Source organism: Caretta caretta, chromosome 17 (assembly GCF_965140235.1).
Source record: "Caretta caretta isolate rCarCar2 chromosome 17, rCarCar1.hap1, whole genome shotgun sequence".
NCBI lineage: Eukaryota > Metazoa > Chordata > Testudines > Cheloniidae > Caretta > Caretta caretta.
In genome coordinates this window covers 1841631-1861441 of record NC_134222.1, presented here as the reverse complement: position 1 = coordinate 1861441, position 19811 = coordinate 1841631, and the positions used below count along the sequence as shown (strand labels likewise).

At 45.6% G+C, this 19811-nt stretch overlaps 1 protein-coding gene across 5 annotated transcripts in view; it reads left to right on the top strand.

Annotated features, from left to right (window-relative positions):
* FLOT2 (flotillin 2) overlaps nt 1-19811 on the top strand; it is a 32692-nt gene that overhangs the window by 3155 nt on the left and 9726 nt on the right. Inside the window, exons 2-3 of one of the 5 annotated variants that reach the window (XM_048824386.2) lie at nt 7878-7959; nt 13651-13741. The exons of 1 other annotated variant lie outside the window; for it this stretch is intronic. In XM_048824386.2, the coding sequence (XP_048680343.1) occupies nt 7878-7959; nt 13651-13741 (173 nt within the window). Of the gene's footprint in view, nt 1-7877; nt 7960-11372; nt 11464-13650; nt 13742-19811 lie in introns of those variants that run through there. 3 more of the 5 variants (XM_048824385.2, XM_048824387.2, XM_048824388.2) reach the window with 3 other exon arrangements.

Here is a 19811-nt window from a genome sequence, read left to right as displayed (position 1 = left end):
TTACTTCTGGGAACTTTTAAACCCAGACTTGAAGTTCTTCTGTTCACATTTGAAAAACTATTCAGGATTTTCTGTGGTTAGGTTCTAATTTAACCTAAGGACAGCAGTGTGCTATGGGACACGTCCGTGTGAAATCTGTCCCAGAACCGGGTGTCCAACACTCTCCATGCTGGCCATTACTGAGGCTATGGCTTCTCTCCCATGGCACTGGTGCCATTGAAGGTTTTCAGGAAAATGCAAAAGGTACTTTATCTAGACAATCAGACCACAGTTCCCATTGTGTAAACAAACGATACTGACTGCACTGTTGATGTTGGGTTTATTTGGCTGGCTTATTTCACTTCCCTGAATTTACATTATGCGTGGTTCTCCCGCACTCTGCCAGTCGTGAATTGTGATCCTGTAATACTTACACATAAACTACATACCCTTATTGTTACTAGATATCATACATGAGCAATCTTTAAGGTGTGATTGCCGTCATCAAATAACATCAAATGTATCCGCTTACCTTACTGACATGTCTTTACTCTGCTTGTCTCTTGAGTAATCTAGATTCCATTCAGTAACAAAATGGTCACCTATGTTTGGTGGCAGACCCTTTCTTGTATGTGTTGATGTAAGACACAGAAGGATCAGCCCAGTTTTCCTTGAGGAAAAAAAAATCACCTTTTTGACTTGTAAACAGCATTATGATATGCAGGTCACGGAACAAAGATGGACTCCCATGATCTTCTGACTAACCATGCTTTAATTCCCTAGCTTTGTAGACAGATTAAAAGTTTGTAGGCATGGTATAACAGTAAGGGGGAACAGGCAGCTCTGGCTGTCTTCTCTGCATGGGAGAGGTTTTACCCTTGTCTGTTTTGCCTTTGGAATCAGATTTCCATATTTGTATTCAGAATATGTGTGTTCCTGAGAGTGAAGTTCTTACACACCTCATGCAGGGTTAGCTGTTTAAAAGGTCTTTAAATAAATGGGTTTCCATTTTCCCCTAAAATCAGAGTACCATGATAATCTGTTTAGTATCATAAATGTGATTAGCCAAGAATCTTGAACTGTGACTGGATACAGTACTGTTCTTTCACTGAAACCTCTTTATTTGTTACTGTCCAGTATGCAACCTCACAGCCTGTCAAGGTGGATTGCAGCGTGACACTAGCCTAAGCCAATCTTTAATACTGTTATTCAGTAATTACATAGAATTGGGTAATCTGCATTCTTCAGCGACATTGCCCTTCCCAGGAGGCAGCACTGTAGTCTTTTGCAACAGATGGAACCCAAGGTTTCCTTTGTTAAGTCTCCAAAAGAGTTGGAATAGCTTCTCTGCACGTGTGGTTTGCTTCACATTGCCTTAGGGCAGGGGTAGGCAACCTATGCCACGCGTGCCAAAGGCGGCATGCGAGCTGATAGTCAGTGGCACTCACGCTGCCTGGGTCCTGGCCACCGCTCCGGGGAGCTCTGCATTTTAATTTAATTTTAAATGAAGCTTCTTAAACATTTTAAAAACCTTACTTACTTTACATACAACAATAGTTTAGTTATATATTATAGACTTCTAGAAAGAGACCTAAAAACGTTCAACTGTCTTACTGGCATGCGAGACCTTAAATTAGAGTGAATAAATGAAGACTCGGCACACTACTTCTGAAAGGTTGCCAACCCCTGCCTTAGGGGTTTTCCCTTTAGTTTCCAGGAAGAATTTAGTGTAAGCTTTTCATGGTGTAATGTTGCACACCTTTGTTATGGCTTGTAAAATCAAGCCATATGTTGGGTTGGTTTTTTTTAACAAGGCCTGATCTATACACTGAGTTGCACCAGTTCATTGAAAGGTGTGTTTTGAACTCAATTTAGTTAACCCAGTGCAAATGCTGTGCAGACACTGTATAGATCAGTTTAAAACTGTCATCATCTTAGCTTGTTACTGGTGCTAGCTAAACTAGTATAGCCAGTTTTTGATTAATAAGTGTCCAAACAGGAGTTTGCACTGGTTTAACTAAGTCCATTTAAATTAATTTTCGTTAAGTTGATACAACTTGTGTATGGACAAGGCTTAACTCAGATTCACACTAGTGTCTGAGATTCTGACCCTGATCTATGCCTAGACTCTGACTTCACTGCACATAAGTTTCTTTATGCATCTGTTGTCCAGTTTCATTTTTTCTCCTCCCCATCATTTAATGGTTTAAACTGCAGAAGGGACCTCTACCTTTGGGCCTCAGTGGGTTTGTCTGCTCTGCAACTGGGAGTGTGCTATGTTTAGCTCACTAGCTCAAGCCTTGCTGGCATAAGTCTGTCAACAACTTATGTGGGGAATATTTCTTTTCAGCCACAGGCACACAGCCCAGCAGGAACGGCCACCTTTGAATGTCCCCTTAATAAAATTACCCTATTTCAACGACAAGTGACCATCCAGGAGAGCTTTATGGAGATGTCCCTGGAGAATTTCCGCTCCATCCCCAGGCACGTTAAGACTTTTCCAGTAGTTGTACTGGCCGCGAATGCATCCAAAGTCTTCAGGACAAATTAATCATTAAACACGCTTGCTTTTAAACCATGTATTTTATTTACAAAAGTACACTCACCAGAGGTCCCTACTCCGCCTGGCGGGTCCAGGAGCCTGCCTTGGGTGGGTTCAGGGGGTACTGGCTCCAGGTCCAGGGTGAGAAACAGTTCCTGGCTCTCGGGGGAAAACGGTTTCTCCGCTTGCTTTCTGTGCACTATCTTCAACCTCTTCCTCATCTTCCTAATCCTCAAAATGCGCATCCCTGTTGCATGATAATCCATTGATGGAGTCAAAGCACAGGGTGGGTTAGTGGTGGCTGCACCCCCTAGAATGTCATGCAGCTCATCATAGAAGCGGAATGTCTGGGGCTCTGACCCCGAGCGGCCGTTTGCCTCTTTGGTTTTTTGGTAGGCTTGCCTGAGCTCCTTAAGTTTCACGTGGCACTGCTGCGGGTCCCTGTTATAACCTCTGTCCTTCATGCCCTTCAAGATTTTTTCAAATGTTTGGGCATTTTGTCTTTTGGAACGGAGTTCTGATAGCACGGATTCATCTCCCCATACAGCAATCAGATACCGTACCTCCCGTTCAGTCCATGCTGGAGCTCTTTTGCGATTCTGGGACTCCATCATGGTCACCTCTGCTGTTGAGATCTGCACTCACCTGCAGCTTGCCATGCTGGCCAAACAGGAAATGAAATTCAAAAGTTCGCGGGCCTTTTCCTGTCTACCTGGCCAGTGCATCTGAGTTGAGAGCGCTGTCCAGAGCGGTCACAATGGAGCACTCTGAGATAGCTCCCGGAGGCCAATACCATTGAATTGCGACCACACTACCCCAAATTCAACCCGGCAAGGTCAATTTCAGCACTAATCCCCTCGTCGGGCGAGGAGTACAGAAGTCGATTTTAAGAGCCCTTTAAGTTGGAAAAAATGGCTTAATCGTGTGGACGGGTGCAGGGTTAAATTGATCTAACGCTGCTAAATTCGACCTCAACTCGTCGTGTAGACCAGGGCTTAGAGCAGCAGTGCAAAGGGCCTTTTTGGATCTGCTGGAGGCATTTTCTGTATGTAGACCTGGAACTAATCATAAACCCTAATTTGGTTCATCTAATCTCATAAGAAACAGGCCATCTAGTTTTGTTGTTAATAGGAATGCTTCTGACTTTAATGCAGGATCACTTCCCTCTGCAGGCTCCAAGCTGGAATACTGCTGTCTGGCATGAATCCTCCCATGGTAGTATAGCTGGCTGTATTCTATTGTGCTGGAAAAGGCAGGGTGGATGTCTGTAAATTGTAGCCAAGTAGCTGTGAGACCCAGACTTGAAGAGAAGAGGGGATGTTCTAGCTGAAATAGGAGGTTTCTCTGCCAAATCTCATTTTGCTGGGGTTTGTTTTCCAGATTTGCAAAGTTTTTCACATTGGTGATTTGTTTCTGTTTTTTCACTTGATCTTTGGGACCTGGGAAGCAGATGGCAAGATTGTAAATAGGAAATTAGTGTTTAAAGCAATTAGTTCATGCGGCTCATTCTTTTACCACCAGAGTATTCTACTGTGCCCGGATGTACAACTTGTATTAAAGAACCTATTTGGCAATTCACTCCCATTAGTAAATTCAGATTGAATCTTTCTAGAAGAACTTTATTATAACTTTCCGTATTTTCTTTCTGCTTTGGACACTATTAAGAATGATTTTACTAAATAGCACTACATGGCACCAAATCTGGTGTGCACAGATGTAACTTTCTGTGCTTTCTGGTGAGAATTAGTAAGGGTGCTACTGCTCAGTTTGGAGAAGATTCAAAGTAGGATATTTTCTTACATTGTGTGTGAAAGAAAATAACATCTGTTTGAAGGGACACATGCTGCCATGTCTGCTCAGTGATAAGTGTGGGCTGGGAAGCAGAACTATCGAGAACGTTGTGCTGTGCAGATAACCAACAGAAAAGGAGGTGAGGAAGTGGCAGACAGCGTATGAGTCTGGCTAATGAACTGAGCAAGCCAGTCTCCTATCCCCCAAGAGATATTAAATGACATTACTTTGAATCTGTTTTAGGAGCTGTCACACCAATCAGCTTCTCTAAGGGCTTGCCTTCGCTACAACGGCACAGCTTGGACACGCCCTACTTCCACAGAAGGGGTTTTTCTAATCCGTCTCTCGCAGCCCCAGTAGCTAGGTCGACAGAAGAATTCTTTCATCAAACTAGCCGCCTCTTCATGGGTGGTTAGGTGAATATAACTGCGGCACTCAGGATACACAGTGTTTCACAGCCCCAAGTGACATAACTAGGGTTGATCTAATTTTTAAGTGCAGACCATAGAATCATAGAATATAAGGGTTGGAAGGGACCCCAGAAGGTCATCTAGTCCAACCCCCTGCTCAAAGCAGGACCAATTCCCAGTTAAATCATCCCAGCCAGGGCTTTGTCAAGCCTGACCTTAAAAACCTCTAAGGAAGGAGATTCTACCACCTCCCTAGGTAACGCATTCCAGTGTTTCACCACCCTCTTAGTGAAAAAGTTTTTCCTAATATCCAATCTAAACCTCCCCCACTGCAGCTTGAGACCATTACTCCTCGTTCTGTCATCTGCTACCATTGAGAACAGTCTAGAGCCATCCTCTTTGGAACCCCCTTTCAGGTAGTTGAAAGCAGCTATCAAATCCCCCCTCATTCTTCTCTTCTGCAGGCTAAACAATCCCAGCTCCCTCAGCCTCTCCTCATAACTCATGTGTTCCAGCCCCCTAATCATTTTTGTTGCCCTTCGCTGGACTCTCTCCAATTTATCCACATCCTTCTTGAAGTGTGGGGCCCAAAACTGGACACAGTACTCCAGATGAGGCCTCACCAATGTCGAATAGAGGGGAACGATCACGTCCCTCGATCTGCTCGCTATGCCCCTACTTATACATCCCAAAATGCCATTGGCCTTCTTGGCAACAAGGGCACACTGCTGACTCATATCCAGCTTCTCGTCCACTGTCACCCCTAGGTCCTTTTCCGCAGAACTGCTGCCTAGCCATTCGATCCCTAGTCTGTAGCTGTGCATTGGGTTCTTCCGTCCTAAGTGCAGGACCCTGCACTTATCCTTATTGAACCTCATCAGATTTCTTTTGGCCCAATCCTCCAATTTGTCTAGGTCCTTCTGTATCCTATCCCTCCCCTCCAGCGTATCTACCACTCCTCCCAGTTTAGTATCATCCGCAAATTTGCTGAGTGCAATCCACACCATCCTCCGGATCATTTATGAAGATATTGAACAAAACCGGCCCCAGGACCGACCCTTGGGGCACTCCACTTGATACCGGCTGCCAACTAGACATGGAGCCATTGATAACTACCCGGCCTAAGCTTTCCCCCGATTCGGAGGAATAGTCTTCTAGCTGCCATGCAAGTTGGCAGGGAGCTGTTGTCTTGGAGGTGGGAGAATAATGCACATACAAGTAGTGATCAAAACAAACATCTAAGCTAGTGGCTCTTAAGCTCACTGGTTTCAGGTCTTAAACCTGAGCATGGCAAAAAGAGTTACTGGAAAAAACACAAAGTTAAACAACTTGCAAGCAATTGAGTCTGTGGTTTACCTTCAAAGCATGGGATGTCCTAATAATCCTGAGCCAAAAGCAGCAGGTATTGTCCACAGCTTGGGGGATTACCCCTGCAAGAACTCAACTTTTCAGCTTGTTTTTTTCAACTGTGTTGCTTTAGAAGCCTGAAGCATAAGGTGTTTTTGAGATAACACTGTCTGTGTCAAAAAGCCAAGTTTGTTATAATAAATTACCCTGCTTTTGAAACGGACACCTTCTGCCCGTTGGATTTCAATATGGCAAACAACAAACATTGTGTAGTACATTTAATAGGATTTATATTGAAAAGTTGCCTTCAGAAAATAACCTTGTGAAAAGAGCTTTGAGCAGAGGGAGAGGGGCACTAGCTTCCTGATTCTGCAAAGAGAAGGAATTCATATCATATTTACTGTAAAATGTTATCTGTGGTTCTGTACAGGAAACAGGGTATCCAGCTAACCCACTCTGAGCCCTGGCAGGATTTCTCCCCCCCCCCCCCCCCCATATCTTGGAAAGGATTTTTAATTTTTATTTAGTACTGCAAATATACGTGGCTTTTTACAGGACCTGCCCTGAAAATCCCTCTGAGGGGTTTTCTCTAGCACCCTTTGCTGGAATACAAGTGCCAAGGCATTACAGTCTAACTCAGGGGTGGGCAAACTTTTTGGCCCGAGGGCCACATCTGGGTATGGAAATTGTATGGCAGGCCATGAATGCTCATGAAATTGGGGGGGGGGGGTGAGGGCTCCAGCTGGGGGTGCAGGTTGTGGGGTGGGGCCAGAAATGAGGAGTTCAGGGTGCAGGAGGGGGCTCCGGGGTGGGGTGGGGTGGGGGATGAGGGCTCCGGCTGGGGGTACAGGTTTTGGGGGTGGGCTGGGGAGGAGGGATTGGGGGTGCAGAAGGGTGCTCCAGGCTGGAACCAAGGGGTTTGGAGGGCGGAAGGGGGATCAGGGCTGGTGCAGGGGCCTGGGAGTGGGACAGGGGTGAAGGCTCTGGGCAGCGCTTACCTCAAGCAGCTCCTGGAAGCAGCAGCATGTCCCCTCTCCAGCTCCTGTACAGAGGCATGTCCAGGAGGCTCTGCATGTTGCCCCATCCTCAGGTGCCGCCCCTGCAGCTCCCATTGGCTGTGGTTCTCAGCCAATGGGAGCTGCGGGGGTGGGGGGCATGCTGCTGCTTCCGGGAGCTGCGTGGAGTGGGGCCAACCCCTGACCCCACTCCCCAGCTGGAGCACCAGAGCAGGGCAAGCCCTGGACTCTGCTCCCTGGCGGGAGCTCGAGGGCCAGATTAAAACGTCTGAAGGGCCAGATGTGGCCCCCGGGCCGTATTTTGCCCACCCCTGGTCTAACTCTTGCAAATAGTGTAGTTGGGTCAGCACTGAATGTACAACAACTTCAGTGGTGAGGAAAGCAACATATAAGGGGGCTTCAGGAAAGATGTTCTTCGTGTCCTGTGGATTAGCATGCATTTAGCTCACCTCTACCATTGCAGCAGTCGCATGTTGTGTCATTACATCGACATCCCTGTGGTTTCAGAAAGATTGGGGGAAACTAGAAGAATTAATTCACTCAGCCTGTTCTTCAGCCTCTGGGGGTAGAAAGGCCAGTATTACAGAAGGCTGCTGTTTTTCAGAGAGCTGCTCTCTGCCTTTGCTTTCCCAGGAATTGAGCATGCATTTTCTGCAATCTTGCTGGTCGCTATTGTGGCTCATCATTGAGTGGAGAGCTATTTGGAAGCAAGTTTTTATTTTTAACTTGCCTGGGGGAGATGGCTCTGTGTGTGTAACTATAACATACTTGTGCTTTCTGCTTGTGCTGCAGGTGGCTGCTGTGGCTCTGATCTAAAGCAGTATGTGTTCGGAGGCTGGGCCTGGGCTTGGTGGTGCATTTCTGACACACAAAGGTAAGGAGACCTCTCTCCTCTTGTTTGTGTCTTTTGGGTAGGTAAACCTTCAGGCTGTCAGCAGTACCTTTAGGAACATAGAATTGGCCAAACAAGATCAAACCATTGGTCCCTGACAAGCCCAGTACCCTGCCTCCAGCCATGGCCAATATTTGGTGTTTCAAAGGAAAGCTCCACGCCTCCCTATGGTGCCTCTAAACAGTTGTGCAGTGTTGTAGTAGGTGAAGTGATGGGAAGGAGCTGAAGATCCTTTTTGGCCCTTGAGGAATGTCCTGAAGCATGAGATCTAATTACACTCATTTAATGATGGCCTTTTAGGGCTGCTCACACCTGCACAGCCCTCTTTAAATCCAGCTGTGGGATTCAGCCTCTGACCATCTTGCAGCTGGGAATTCCAAGGAATGAAGGTCTTTGTGGTACTTCAAGAAATATTTCCTGCTGTTTCAAATGTACCATCTATTAGTGTCGTCCTATTCAAAATAGGACCCACATAACCTGTAGTCTCAGGACAATCTGGCTCTAGCTGCGTTCTCTGTGTAGATTATTTGCACAGAGATGCCCAGATACCATGGTGAATGATAGAGAAAGTCTGGTTTCAGCTGAAGTCTTCTTCAGACAGATATTGTGTGTCTGCATGCCTCCCCCTTAAAATTGATTTTATTTTTTCCAGATACCTCAAAATCGAAGCAAATTGAGGGCCCATGTCTATGTTTAATGTTAATGAATTTATTTTTCTTCCCACATTGCTAAAATCAGTCAGTTTGGGGGAACTCAAGAACTTTCAGTTGCTATTCCCCTTGAGGGAATAGCAGTAACAGGGAAACAGCTGCTGCTTTACTAAGGGTATAATAGAGGTGCTCTGTAGTGGGGGCTGGTTTTCCTTTGTGGCCAGTTTGGTTTGTCTGTCAGTAAGTATTGAAGCTCTGTTGGGAGAGCCATATGTCTGACAGCTATTGCCAAGCCAGTCTTTCTGATAAGGGTGCTGGTGATTTGCTGGTGGCACTGAACATACAGGGGGAGGGATGGAGTGAGGAGCAATTTTCTTCTCCTCTTACTCAAGTCTATTTTCCTAAAGGTATGCAGCCCTCTATAGTTTCAAAAACTAACTGTTACTTTGGGATTGGGCCCAAATTTCTGTTTAAAACCAAGGGATTTCCTCTCTCTCCCCAATCCCAGCCATGCGTTTTGCTTGCTGTTTGTTGTTGCTTCAGTCTCTGAACTAACATGCTGTGATAGTAACTGCTTAGTCTGCAGGTCCATGGGAATGTCACAATAAGTAACACAGTCGTAACATCCAACTGACCTGTGTGGGGTTCCTCTGCACTTATAAGAATTAATAGGGGAAAGGAGAAAGACGAGACTTTTTGGTTTTGCCATAAGAGTGAAGGCCAAATGGTTATAGTTAACCTGCACTGGCTGGCCTCATCACTTGTTCTCTCTTTTGATGTGTTGCCACTGTCAGATGTAGTTAGCATGTTGCTGTCCTCGCTGTGCACCTCCAACGTAATAGAAATGACACATTATCTTAGATGCCCTTCTCTCCGGGATAGCCCCGGGCCACTTAGCTTGTGAGCATAGCAAGCTCTCATCTGATGCTGTTTGCAAATGATTCACACCACCTGTACAGGTCTCCCTTCGGTGGCTGCCACACTGGGCTGTTACAGTGCCAGGGCACTATAGCACTCCAACCGCATGTCAACTAATGCTTGCGTTTTAACAGACTTTCTAGTAGCGCTCGTGTCAGTTGGGAAAATGAAGAAAAGCCCAGCTGTGGTATGCAGCACAGGAGAACTGATGCTTATGGTATGGTGGTTTTTCAGTGGTGTCAGGCTTCTCCCCTACACCGCTTCAGAAGTCTGACACCATGTGAGCGTTGGGAGAATAGTTACACTTTGAACAGATGGCTCCTGTCCTTTGTGTTTAAATGGTTCCCTTTTTAAGTTGCTTGAGAAAGCCCAAAGAGAGGGTCTGACACATCATTTGCAGAAGGAATAGACTTATTCAAGAGGTCTGAGAATTTGTCTAAAGAGTTAAAATGTGGGGTGGCTGGAGGGCAGGGAGAGATGGTAATTTACTAAATGTTTGTACGCTAGTTAGTACAATGGGGCCTTTTGGTGTTGCCACAATATAAATGTTAATCAAAAGTCTGGGCTACCAGGTCATTCATTACAAGAGGTGCCTAGGCTTAGGCTATGTCAACACTGCACTCTCATCAGTAAAACTTTTGTCGGTCAAGGGTGTGAAAAAAACGCACCCCTGCCCAATGAAAAGCACAGGTGTGGACAGCACTTGCCGACAAGGGTACCCCTCCTCATTGGAGGTGGTTTTATTTTGTTGGCAGGAGAGCTCTCTCCTGGTGACAAAGACCAGTTATGCTGCATACCTTACAGCTGCACCGCTGTAATGTGTGCAGTGTAGACATAGCTTTAATTACACACATTATAGAGAGCTCAGAGGCACCTTACCAGGCATGTCAAGACCTGAGTGCAGGATTTGATTCTTCTTTCAAGAACCAATGACCTCCTGAGTAACTCTTAAGTGCAGTGTAAGTAATGAAGCTTCCTGCATTCCCATTTGCCCGAGAGAATGAGACTTTCCTTCTCTTGAACTAGAAAATCTCCCCAGGAGGACCAGTCAGAAGGGAAAGCCAGAACAGCTGCAGATATTGCACAGTTGTCGGAGTGAAGCCCTGCTGGTTCTGAACGGGGAAGATGAAGTAGTATTTAGTGCTGGTCAGAAAACAGAATGTCCATCCCATAGTAAATTTTGAGGTTTCATAAAACATTTCATCCTGATTCAGGACAAAAATTAACAGCTTTGGAAATATTCTGTGGGCAGAAATTCTGAAATTTCAAATGTGGAGGCCTGGAATGGAATGTTTCAGCACATTGGGGGCAGGCTCTTGTCAATTTCACTTTCTCCTGGCAGGCAGAAAATGAAACTGACAAGAGCCTTCCAGGTGGGGACTGTCACTTCATGTTCCTAGTGGAAAATTGAATTTTTTGGCAAAATTGAAAATTCCCTGAAAAAAAGAATTGATTTTGTGAAAAGGGCACTGACAGAAAATTCTTGAACAGCTGTAGCAGCAATGTCCAGGTGGCAGGAAGCTTTTGTTTTGCAGAATATCTAAATGTAGGGTTCACAGCCAAAATTACAGAGCAAACCATGTTGCGTTTATACAATCTAAATAAAGCTACTAGGCAGTGGCAACGCCCCCGCCCCCAGGCAGAGAGAGACTGGGCTGTATCTCTGCCCGGCAATGTTAGCGACTCAGGAGTGGGCAGCGGGAGACGTGGAAAGTGATGGGGGAAAATTAAAACCTGAAAGTCCCGTCTGTCCTTTGCGTTGTGTCGATTATTCTCTGGTAACTGCTTTGTGTATTTGCTATCCTACCCTTATTTATCGCTGCTCAGACTGTCTTTGGAGGTTATGACCATCCTCTGTCGCTGTGAGAATATTGAGACGTCGGAGGGGGTCCCACTGTACGTAACAGGGGTTGCACAGGTAATAACCCACCAGCTTCCTAACATTGTGTCTAACCTTCTTCTCTCCCTTCCATTTTGTGCAACAGCAGCAGCAGGATAACATAAACACTAACTTTTCCTCTAGTGGGACAACAACTAGATCTCAACACCCTCCTCTTTTGCCCCCTTCTCTGGTGTTTGCCTTCTGGTGCACTCCATAGCTCTGTAGGTAATGTAGAGAGATGCTACTGACGTATTCCAAATTCAGGGCCAGGCTGGCTCCTTTCAATAATGCTGCAGACATTCCCTCTTTCCTATGAGGGCACTGTCCTCATCGTGTGCCATGTGAGAACACGGGCCTCCAACACTACATGTCAATCGCAAACCAAACCCAGGTCAGGCTTATTTGAGATGGGAGGGGCAAATTGTGATGTAGGGTTTTTGTTGTTCAAGTTAAAGCTGTGTGTGGAAAATTCCTAATGTGACTGGCTCATTGACTTGTTCCCAAACTTGTGCTGTGAGATTAAACCAAGTCCTTCTATTCCCCACATGGCGGTAATACCCATCTTGAATGTTGTTGTGTTTTAAAAGCACAGTATGGAAAGAGCCCATCTTGTTTTGCTTCACATTTGACTGATGTTTTTATGGCGCCTAAAGCATCTGTGTAAGTGCTTATTATTTATCAGTGAGTTTCCTTCCACTGGGCTGAATCTTGGTCCGCTCCAAGGGCTCATGTACGCTAAAGCTACAGCAGAATCGGGGACTCATTACCATATTTGTTATAGTTCATAGCGTAGATAGGACAATTAAGTGTTCCCTAACACAACTACAGCCCTGTATTAACTGTTAAATATAGCTATAAACTTGCCTGGCAGAGATACCCAGTTGTATGTACTGTACAGCAGGATCTGTGTAATCAGCTCCCATGCCTGCATGCCAGTTTAATTAGGGTGATTGCAGAGCGCAGACTCAGTGCAGTACATTTGAATGATTTCACAGAATGGTAAAGTGACCTGTTCAGTGGATACTGCTGCCTACTCATATCTCATGTGTGTGAACTGATGTTCGCTGACATAAACCCTCTGACCTGTGCCTCTTTGATTTGATTCAGAGCTGGTTTGTAGTGGCTGCTAGCCAAGTCATACTTACTCTCCTATAATTGTTTCAAAATTCCAATGCCTTTTATTATATGTATCTGCATAGGAGTCTGGGGCGTGCACACAGCTCTATGGTTCTATCTAACTCCTGAGAGGCAGCGTCCTCTGTTCTTCCAATCACTGACCTTCACCCTCCTACGCACAGGGCTCTGCCAGTGTACTTTGGTCCTAACTAGCAGGATTCCAATGCAAGGAATGAAGAGGAAAAAGGATTGGATTGATACAGCCCAATAGCTTAAAATTCCTGTTTGTTAAGCTGATACTGAAAAGTAGTCGTGGCCCTAGAGGGCCAAGGGCTCTCCATTTCCATAAGCTTTGAGTCACTGAGGAAACGGGAGACTGCTCGGATGCCTGGAGCTGCCCTGAAGCAACAACCTACATCTGGATTAGAATTCCCAAGCTCATACACGCAAAGTGGGGTGGCTCTCAGTCCTGGGTTTCATATCCTGATTACCAGGATATTAGTTATTTAAAAAATCAACTCCTGTCTTGGACAGTGAGACTGGGAAGGATGACTACAGGCCAGGATGTCTTTAAAATGTACTTGTGACTCTTCTCTGAGCTCTTTCCCTAGAGTACTTCTTGATGAATGTCTGAGCCTATGGGGTCTGCACAGGTATTGTGGTATCTGTGTAGCTACTCCAGTTAGAGAGATGAAATCTGGCCTAGTGTTCTCAATCTGATACTGTACTTTTAAAACTAGTGACACTGACCAAGCAGATCATATGCTGCCTTTTTATTGGGCAATTTGTAATATACAAACTTTCAGATAGAGGGGTCTTTGCGGGTTAGCCTGTAACCTGCTAGTTAACTCAGTAAAAGGGAGGGGGTCACGTTATCTTGTTCAATCTGGCTTCCCGGCCTTTCTCTGTTTAGAAGATGTCTAAGCATTATTTGAAAATCTTACTTCCTTGGCCAAAATGACCTCTCTAATTATGAACCGCGTCACTGGACAGCATCCTTTACATTACCTATAAGGAGTGTGGCAGGTAGCCTAGGGCAGGAGGTAGAGGGGAAACGCTGACAGTGTGTTACCTGGAAACGTGCAAATGTTCTACGTTTTTTGGCAGGATTTCCCTAGAGATAATGACGTTACAGCCCAGGTGCGAGGACGTAGAGACGGCGGAGGGGGTAGCTTTAACTGTCACAGGTGTGGCACAGGTACAGTAACTCCAAAACATCATTTCAGGAATGCATGCCTCTAACCTACCTCCTAATTTTTTTCCTCTTAAAAGGTTGCTGTAGTCCAGGAACAGAGGTTATCTGCTCTGAAATGAATTCTTGTATGACAACAACACTGTCTCTGTTGTCAGTTCATACTACAGCATGTCCATGGAGTGAGGGAGGGATGTGACTTCTCCCACCCTCCACAGAATCATTGCTTCTTTTCCAATGTTCTGTCTCATTCATTCATGCAGCATGAGGTGTGTATTGATGACGTGACCTACTTCTAAAAGCTGTAACGTACCACAGTGCCCCTTGAGCTCTATCTGTCATTTCCCAGAACTGAACCATTTTGTTCTGAAATCACATCCTGTTGCTTTGCATTTCCTAGAAATGTAAGTAGCAAATGGCCTTAAACCCGTGAAAGTCTACTGCCTTGTTCTAAAGTGGGAGTGCGGAATGTTGTCTTTATAACAAACATGAGCACACTGGCATTTCCAGACTGTCATGCGCAGCAGAATGGGTGTATGCAAGCCCCAGTCATCAAACGATAACCTGTATCCGCACTGATGCTTCAGAGAGTATAGTCGTGGTTAGAACACAGGACTGGGGGTCAGCAGATCTCTTCCAGGCGTTCTGTATGGCAAGCCAGTTAACCACTATGTGGCTGTCTCTCTAAAATAGGAATGGTACTGAACTACCTTTCAGGGGACAGCAAATTAATTCATTAACATCTGGAAAAACTCTGAGAACTTCAGATGGAAAGTGCTAACACAATGTAAACTGTATATGTCAGTCTTAGCAAATCATTAATTTCCACTTGACTGCTAACATGTTCACATAACCACAGAATTTCTTGCATATTGGGCCAAAGTGAGGACCAAATGCAGGTAGTTGTGCACTTCACACTGTGGTTTCATATATCCAGGGACTCTCTTCTGTTTTCATAAACGCTGTCTAAGTAGCCAGCCCTCACTCTGATCTAATTCTGCAGCATTCTTTCCTAGGAAACCCTGATTGCCAGTGGCTTTACTGTGGCAATAGTATAATGGAGAGCTGACTATGATACCAACTGATTCAGCGTTTGCTATGACACGGGCTGCTGAATGTCCCATTTTAAAATCCAATGCAGAGCTCACTTGATTTATTTTGTATCCTCTCATAGCACTCATTGCTCTTTGCTGCCAAAAACAAGAACCCCAATAACAAATGTGTTGCTGTCCTCTGGATCAAGAATTAATTTTAAGGATTTGTAACTGTTTGGGGTAGAATTGTAAAGGAATCCACTGGTCACATGTAGCTCATATAGGTTTTAAGCATGGGGTGAGGAGACCTACAAAATAAGACAAATATTTCCATAACTTTATGGAGTTCCATTAGAAAGGTTTTTAAAGTAAATCAACTTTTTTCCTTTGTGTTGCATTGTTCCACTGCGGTATTGTACTAGTGCATAAAGATAGAAAATGACACTTACAAGAAACCAAAGTGGAACTGACTAGTTTGTTTGCCTTCTCCAAGGCATGCAGCAAGCAAACAAAGGATCTTACTCCAGAAAAGTTTGATGCTTTGTTTTGATACTCTAAAGTGTTTGTAACATAAATAAGGACACGCTTCAAAAAGAATGTCCCTGGGCAGTGACCCTTTAACACTTGGTAGCACATCACTTTCTGTGTCAATGGGGTGCTTTGGGACACACTGGGATTGGCAGTATTGATCTGTACCTCTACACTAAACCCTGCAGCTGGCTGGCTTGTGCCTTTGCTCGTTTAATGCCAGGTTGACCTGGGGGTGGCAATACTGATTGGCTAAAATGGGACTCTTTTTGCAGAAGCACTTCGACTTCATGCCTGCTGAAAATTCCTTTAATTGTTTGAATGGTATTTGAAAAAAATCACATGCTGTGGCTGTGCCCTATGTGACAGGCTGGAGGTATGTGGGGTTCAAATCATAAACTCCGTTTGGTGTTATGATGCCATTTGGACTGTAAACTTCCTGTCACTTATGTGTTGTGACCTCCATCCAAGACATGCTGGGAAAACGAGTCTGGTCCTGACAGAGGCAGTCTATTCTGGGCACCGTGCTTTGCTAGGGGGTGGGACACCTCCTAGAGGGTCCTCTGCTCTAAATGGTTCTTCTGTACAGGAACAAGAAGTTTGCTGCCAGGAGGACTCACTACACACCAACCTAAACAGCAGCTGGGACAGCTACAGTTTCTCCACTTGACCAGTTAAGAGGAGAGACTTCAGTTAAGGAGGGGGTTCTGTGAGCTCAGAGGCCTTGTGACTGTTGCATTCAAAAGACAAGGCCAAGCTGGCAGGAAGAGGTGCCTGGCCTAAGGATGCTAACACCAAAGCCAGGTCTCACAGGAGTGGTGAGATCGAACTGGGGGGTTGCATATGGGAGTGTTTCCATAAATCTGTAACCCTTTGCTTTTTAAGAATCCACTGTTAGTGGTTACAGAGATTCTTTGGTTGAGCTGGTGTTCCTTGCTTTACTGCCACGTCATCCCTGCAACCAGAGCTCCCACAGCCAGGTGGACCCTGGGGAAACGTGTCTAAGCAGCGGGGGGCTGAGGCACTGGTTCCAGGGTCAAGGCAGCTGGACTGCAGGGTCCCTCTACCCAAGAGGGGTGTCAGATATGATGTCCATCTCTGGGAGTGCATCTGAGATGCAGAGCTAAGAGCAGTGTCCCAGTGCTGAAGCACAAGGGATTCAGTGACTCGATTGCACTGAAATGGCTCTTTTATGAAGGGAAGCTGTTGGAAGACGCACAGCGGCGGTTGATCTTGGTTTGTGCTGTGCATTCTGCTGCCGACTCTGTACAATTGTTTGTGGTATTTGCAAGAGTCCTGGTCTGAAGCCCAGGCTGAATGTGCTAAGACAGCTGACTTGTGCAGGGACTCTGCATTGCATGGCCCTTGCGACCCCCTCTTGTGTGACAACCACAGATTGCTCTCTTGGAAATAAGGCAATCTCACAGCTGGAGTACTGCATGCAGGTCTGGGCACTCCATCTCAAAAAGGATATATTAGACTTGGAAAAGGTACAGAGAAGAGCAACAAAAATGATTAAGGGTATGGAACAGCTTCTGTATGAGGAGATTAAAAAGACTTGGACTGGTCAGTTTAGAAAAGAGATGACCAAAGAGGAGTATGATCGAGTCTATACAGTCATTAATGATGTGGAGAAAGTAAACAAGGAATTGTTGTTTTAGCCCTTCATGTAACAGAAGAACCAGGGGTCACCCAATGAAATTAATAGTTGGTGGGTGTAAAACAAACACAAGGAAGTATTTCCTCACACAATCACAGTTTCCCTGTGGAACTTGTTGCCAGGGGATGTTGTGAAGGCCAAAAGTATAACTGGGTTCAAAAAAGAATTAAAGTCATTCAGGACAGGTCCGTCAATGGCTGTTAGCCGAGATGGTCAGAGACACAACCCAGGCTCCAGTTGCCACTAAACCTCCAGTTGCCAGAAGTTGGGACTGGACAACAAAGGATGGATCACTGAATAATTGCTTTGTTGTGTTCATTCCCTCTGAAGCATCCAGCACTGGCCACTGATGGAAGACAGGATACTGATCTAGACGGACCATTGGTCCAACCCAGAATGTCATTTTCATATTCTTATGACTCCAAGATCACTTTCTTGAGTGGCATCAGCTAATTTAGACCCCATCATTTTGTACATACAGTTGGGATTGTTTTCCAACATGCATTACTTTTCACTTCTCAACATTGAATTTCATCTGCCGTTTTCTTGCCCGGTCGCCCAGTGTAGTGAGATCTCTTTGTAACTCTTCACAGTCAGCTTTGGACTTAACTATCCTGAGTAATTTAGAATTGTCTGCAAACTTTGCCACCTCCCTACTTACCCCCTTTCCAGATCATTTATGATTAGATGTAAGGGTCGTTTCAGAGAACTGCAATGCCCTTTCCTCTCCCAGCACTAAGTCTGCACCCTCTGCCTGGGCAGCGTGCTTGTTATACAGACGGAACTGCACAGGATCGTTTCAGGGGACAAGACAAGATGTCACGTTTATTATAACACAATTTGATTTATGACCAATAACCAATATCTAATACCTGTGTATATAAACCGCGCCCCCCCCCCCCAAAAAAAAAAATGTTCTGCAGCTGCTGTATAGTTACCAGTCCTGAATGTAGCTTGAGTTTGTAGCTTGTGGCGGCTAACTGGCCAGGAAAGTTGGGCACAAGGAAGGGCTGGGTCTCTGTTGGGCGCGCACCAATGCCCTTCTATGTTGGCAGCAGAGTGTTACCCTCCAAAGTCTTCCATCTCACCCATCCTTTTTGTAGGCTTCAGTTTGAATCCAGAGTCTATAGGTCTTGCTGTGTCACACTGCCTCTGGGTCCGATGTGATTGATCACCTGTCTATTGCAGACATGACTTTCAGCCTGGGACCTGGCTTTGATGTTTCTTCAATTGTACTTTTGTTCTTTTCTTTTGAGGGTGGATTCTTCTTGCTTTGTCAGGGCTGTTGTCTGCACCTTCAGCCATTGGTGTTTACACTTTATTTCATCAGGACTGGCTGGGGCTGGAGGTTGAGTCCATCATCCATACATACCTCATTCACACATCTAAACTACACTAACAAGATTACAGCAGGGTTTTGCAAAAATGGAGTTAGCATTTTAAAATGGAGTTTGGGAGAAGTTAAAATGGAGTTTGGGTTACAACATGGGCAAGTGTAAGGAATGGCAAACAGTGAACAGAAGTTACAATATAGACAAGTACAATGAATGACCGTGAGCAGAAGTTACAATGTTGAAGCAGTGCAAGTTTCAGTGATTTAAGCAGCAATTGGATTGAAAGTGAAACTCAATTAGCCAGTTATTGGGGTACCTGGCTTATGAATGAATGTAGTTTCATTCATAAAACTTTACTTATGAAGTTATATCAATTGCGTGAACAATTAAAAACAATTTCATTGGTCAGTTCTACATGCTGAAGCCCTGAACGTTGCTCCCCTAGGTGGTAGGGTGAGACATCTAGGAAAACCCATCGAGAACTTCTGCAGCTGCGCCCCGGAAGTGCTTCGTGCAGTGCTTTGAAATTGTTGGAGGACTCTCAGCCTCAGGGCAGTGTCAGAATCTTAGCCAGTGGTAGCCGAATCCATCCTCCTTGCGGTGCTATGAATGTGGCAGCGCTGACGAGAGACCCGGCCCAGCAGGGTTTCGTTTCTCGTAATGGAATGAAGCCCTCCGCCACAAACGGCTCAATTCGAGGAGCCCAGAGCAACTTGCCAGCTGCTCAAGAGTCACCTCTAAGTAGCGTGAGAAGGTGCAGATGGCTCGAGCTGTCCTCTGTGCAGTGGCAGCCTGTGACGCATCCCGGGATACCCAGGGCTGCGAGGCACCTTGCTACCACCTGCCCTTGGCGTGAGGAAGCCTTGTCTGTGGTTGTGGATCAGCTCCCTGACTCCACCAGCCAGGCCTGGCTGCACTATGTGCAGGTTAGCAGTAGGCACACACCATCCCCAGAGCGCCCAGGGGGGGAGCACCCGGCCCCTGATCCACTGAACACTCAGAGTCCCTACTCCCAAAGGAACAGTACACGCCACTTACTACTGTTCACCCAGGATCACTGGTCCCCTTAACACATAGCACATAGATCTCTTCATAGTGAACACAGCACGTTTATTATGGAAGAGCAGAGATTCAAATGATAGAAAGTAATTACACTGGAGACAGGGTTACATATACAAGGGAATCGTAACAGGCTTGCTAGTATGTAAACGTAACTCACAAGACATTTCCCGGTCTCCCACAGGACAGCTCGCTCCACGTCCTTTTCCCAGCGTTTTCAGCCAAGATGGCTGTGATTCCCACCCCGCCCTTCATAAGATCAAGCTCACTGGCAACTTGTCTTCACTGCCTGAAGGATGGAAGAGCATCTCTCTGCACCCCCCAGATATACCAGCCCAGACCTTTGTTCTTCACCTGAAAAGAGCCTCCCCCCACCCTCCATTTACCTCTTCCTGTTTATTTCCTTCTGAAATCTCCACAAGCTCTTCATTAACATTTGACTTGGTGTGCTAATAGACCTG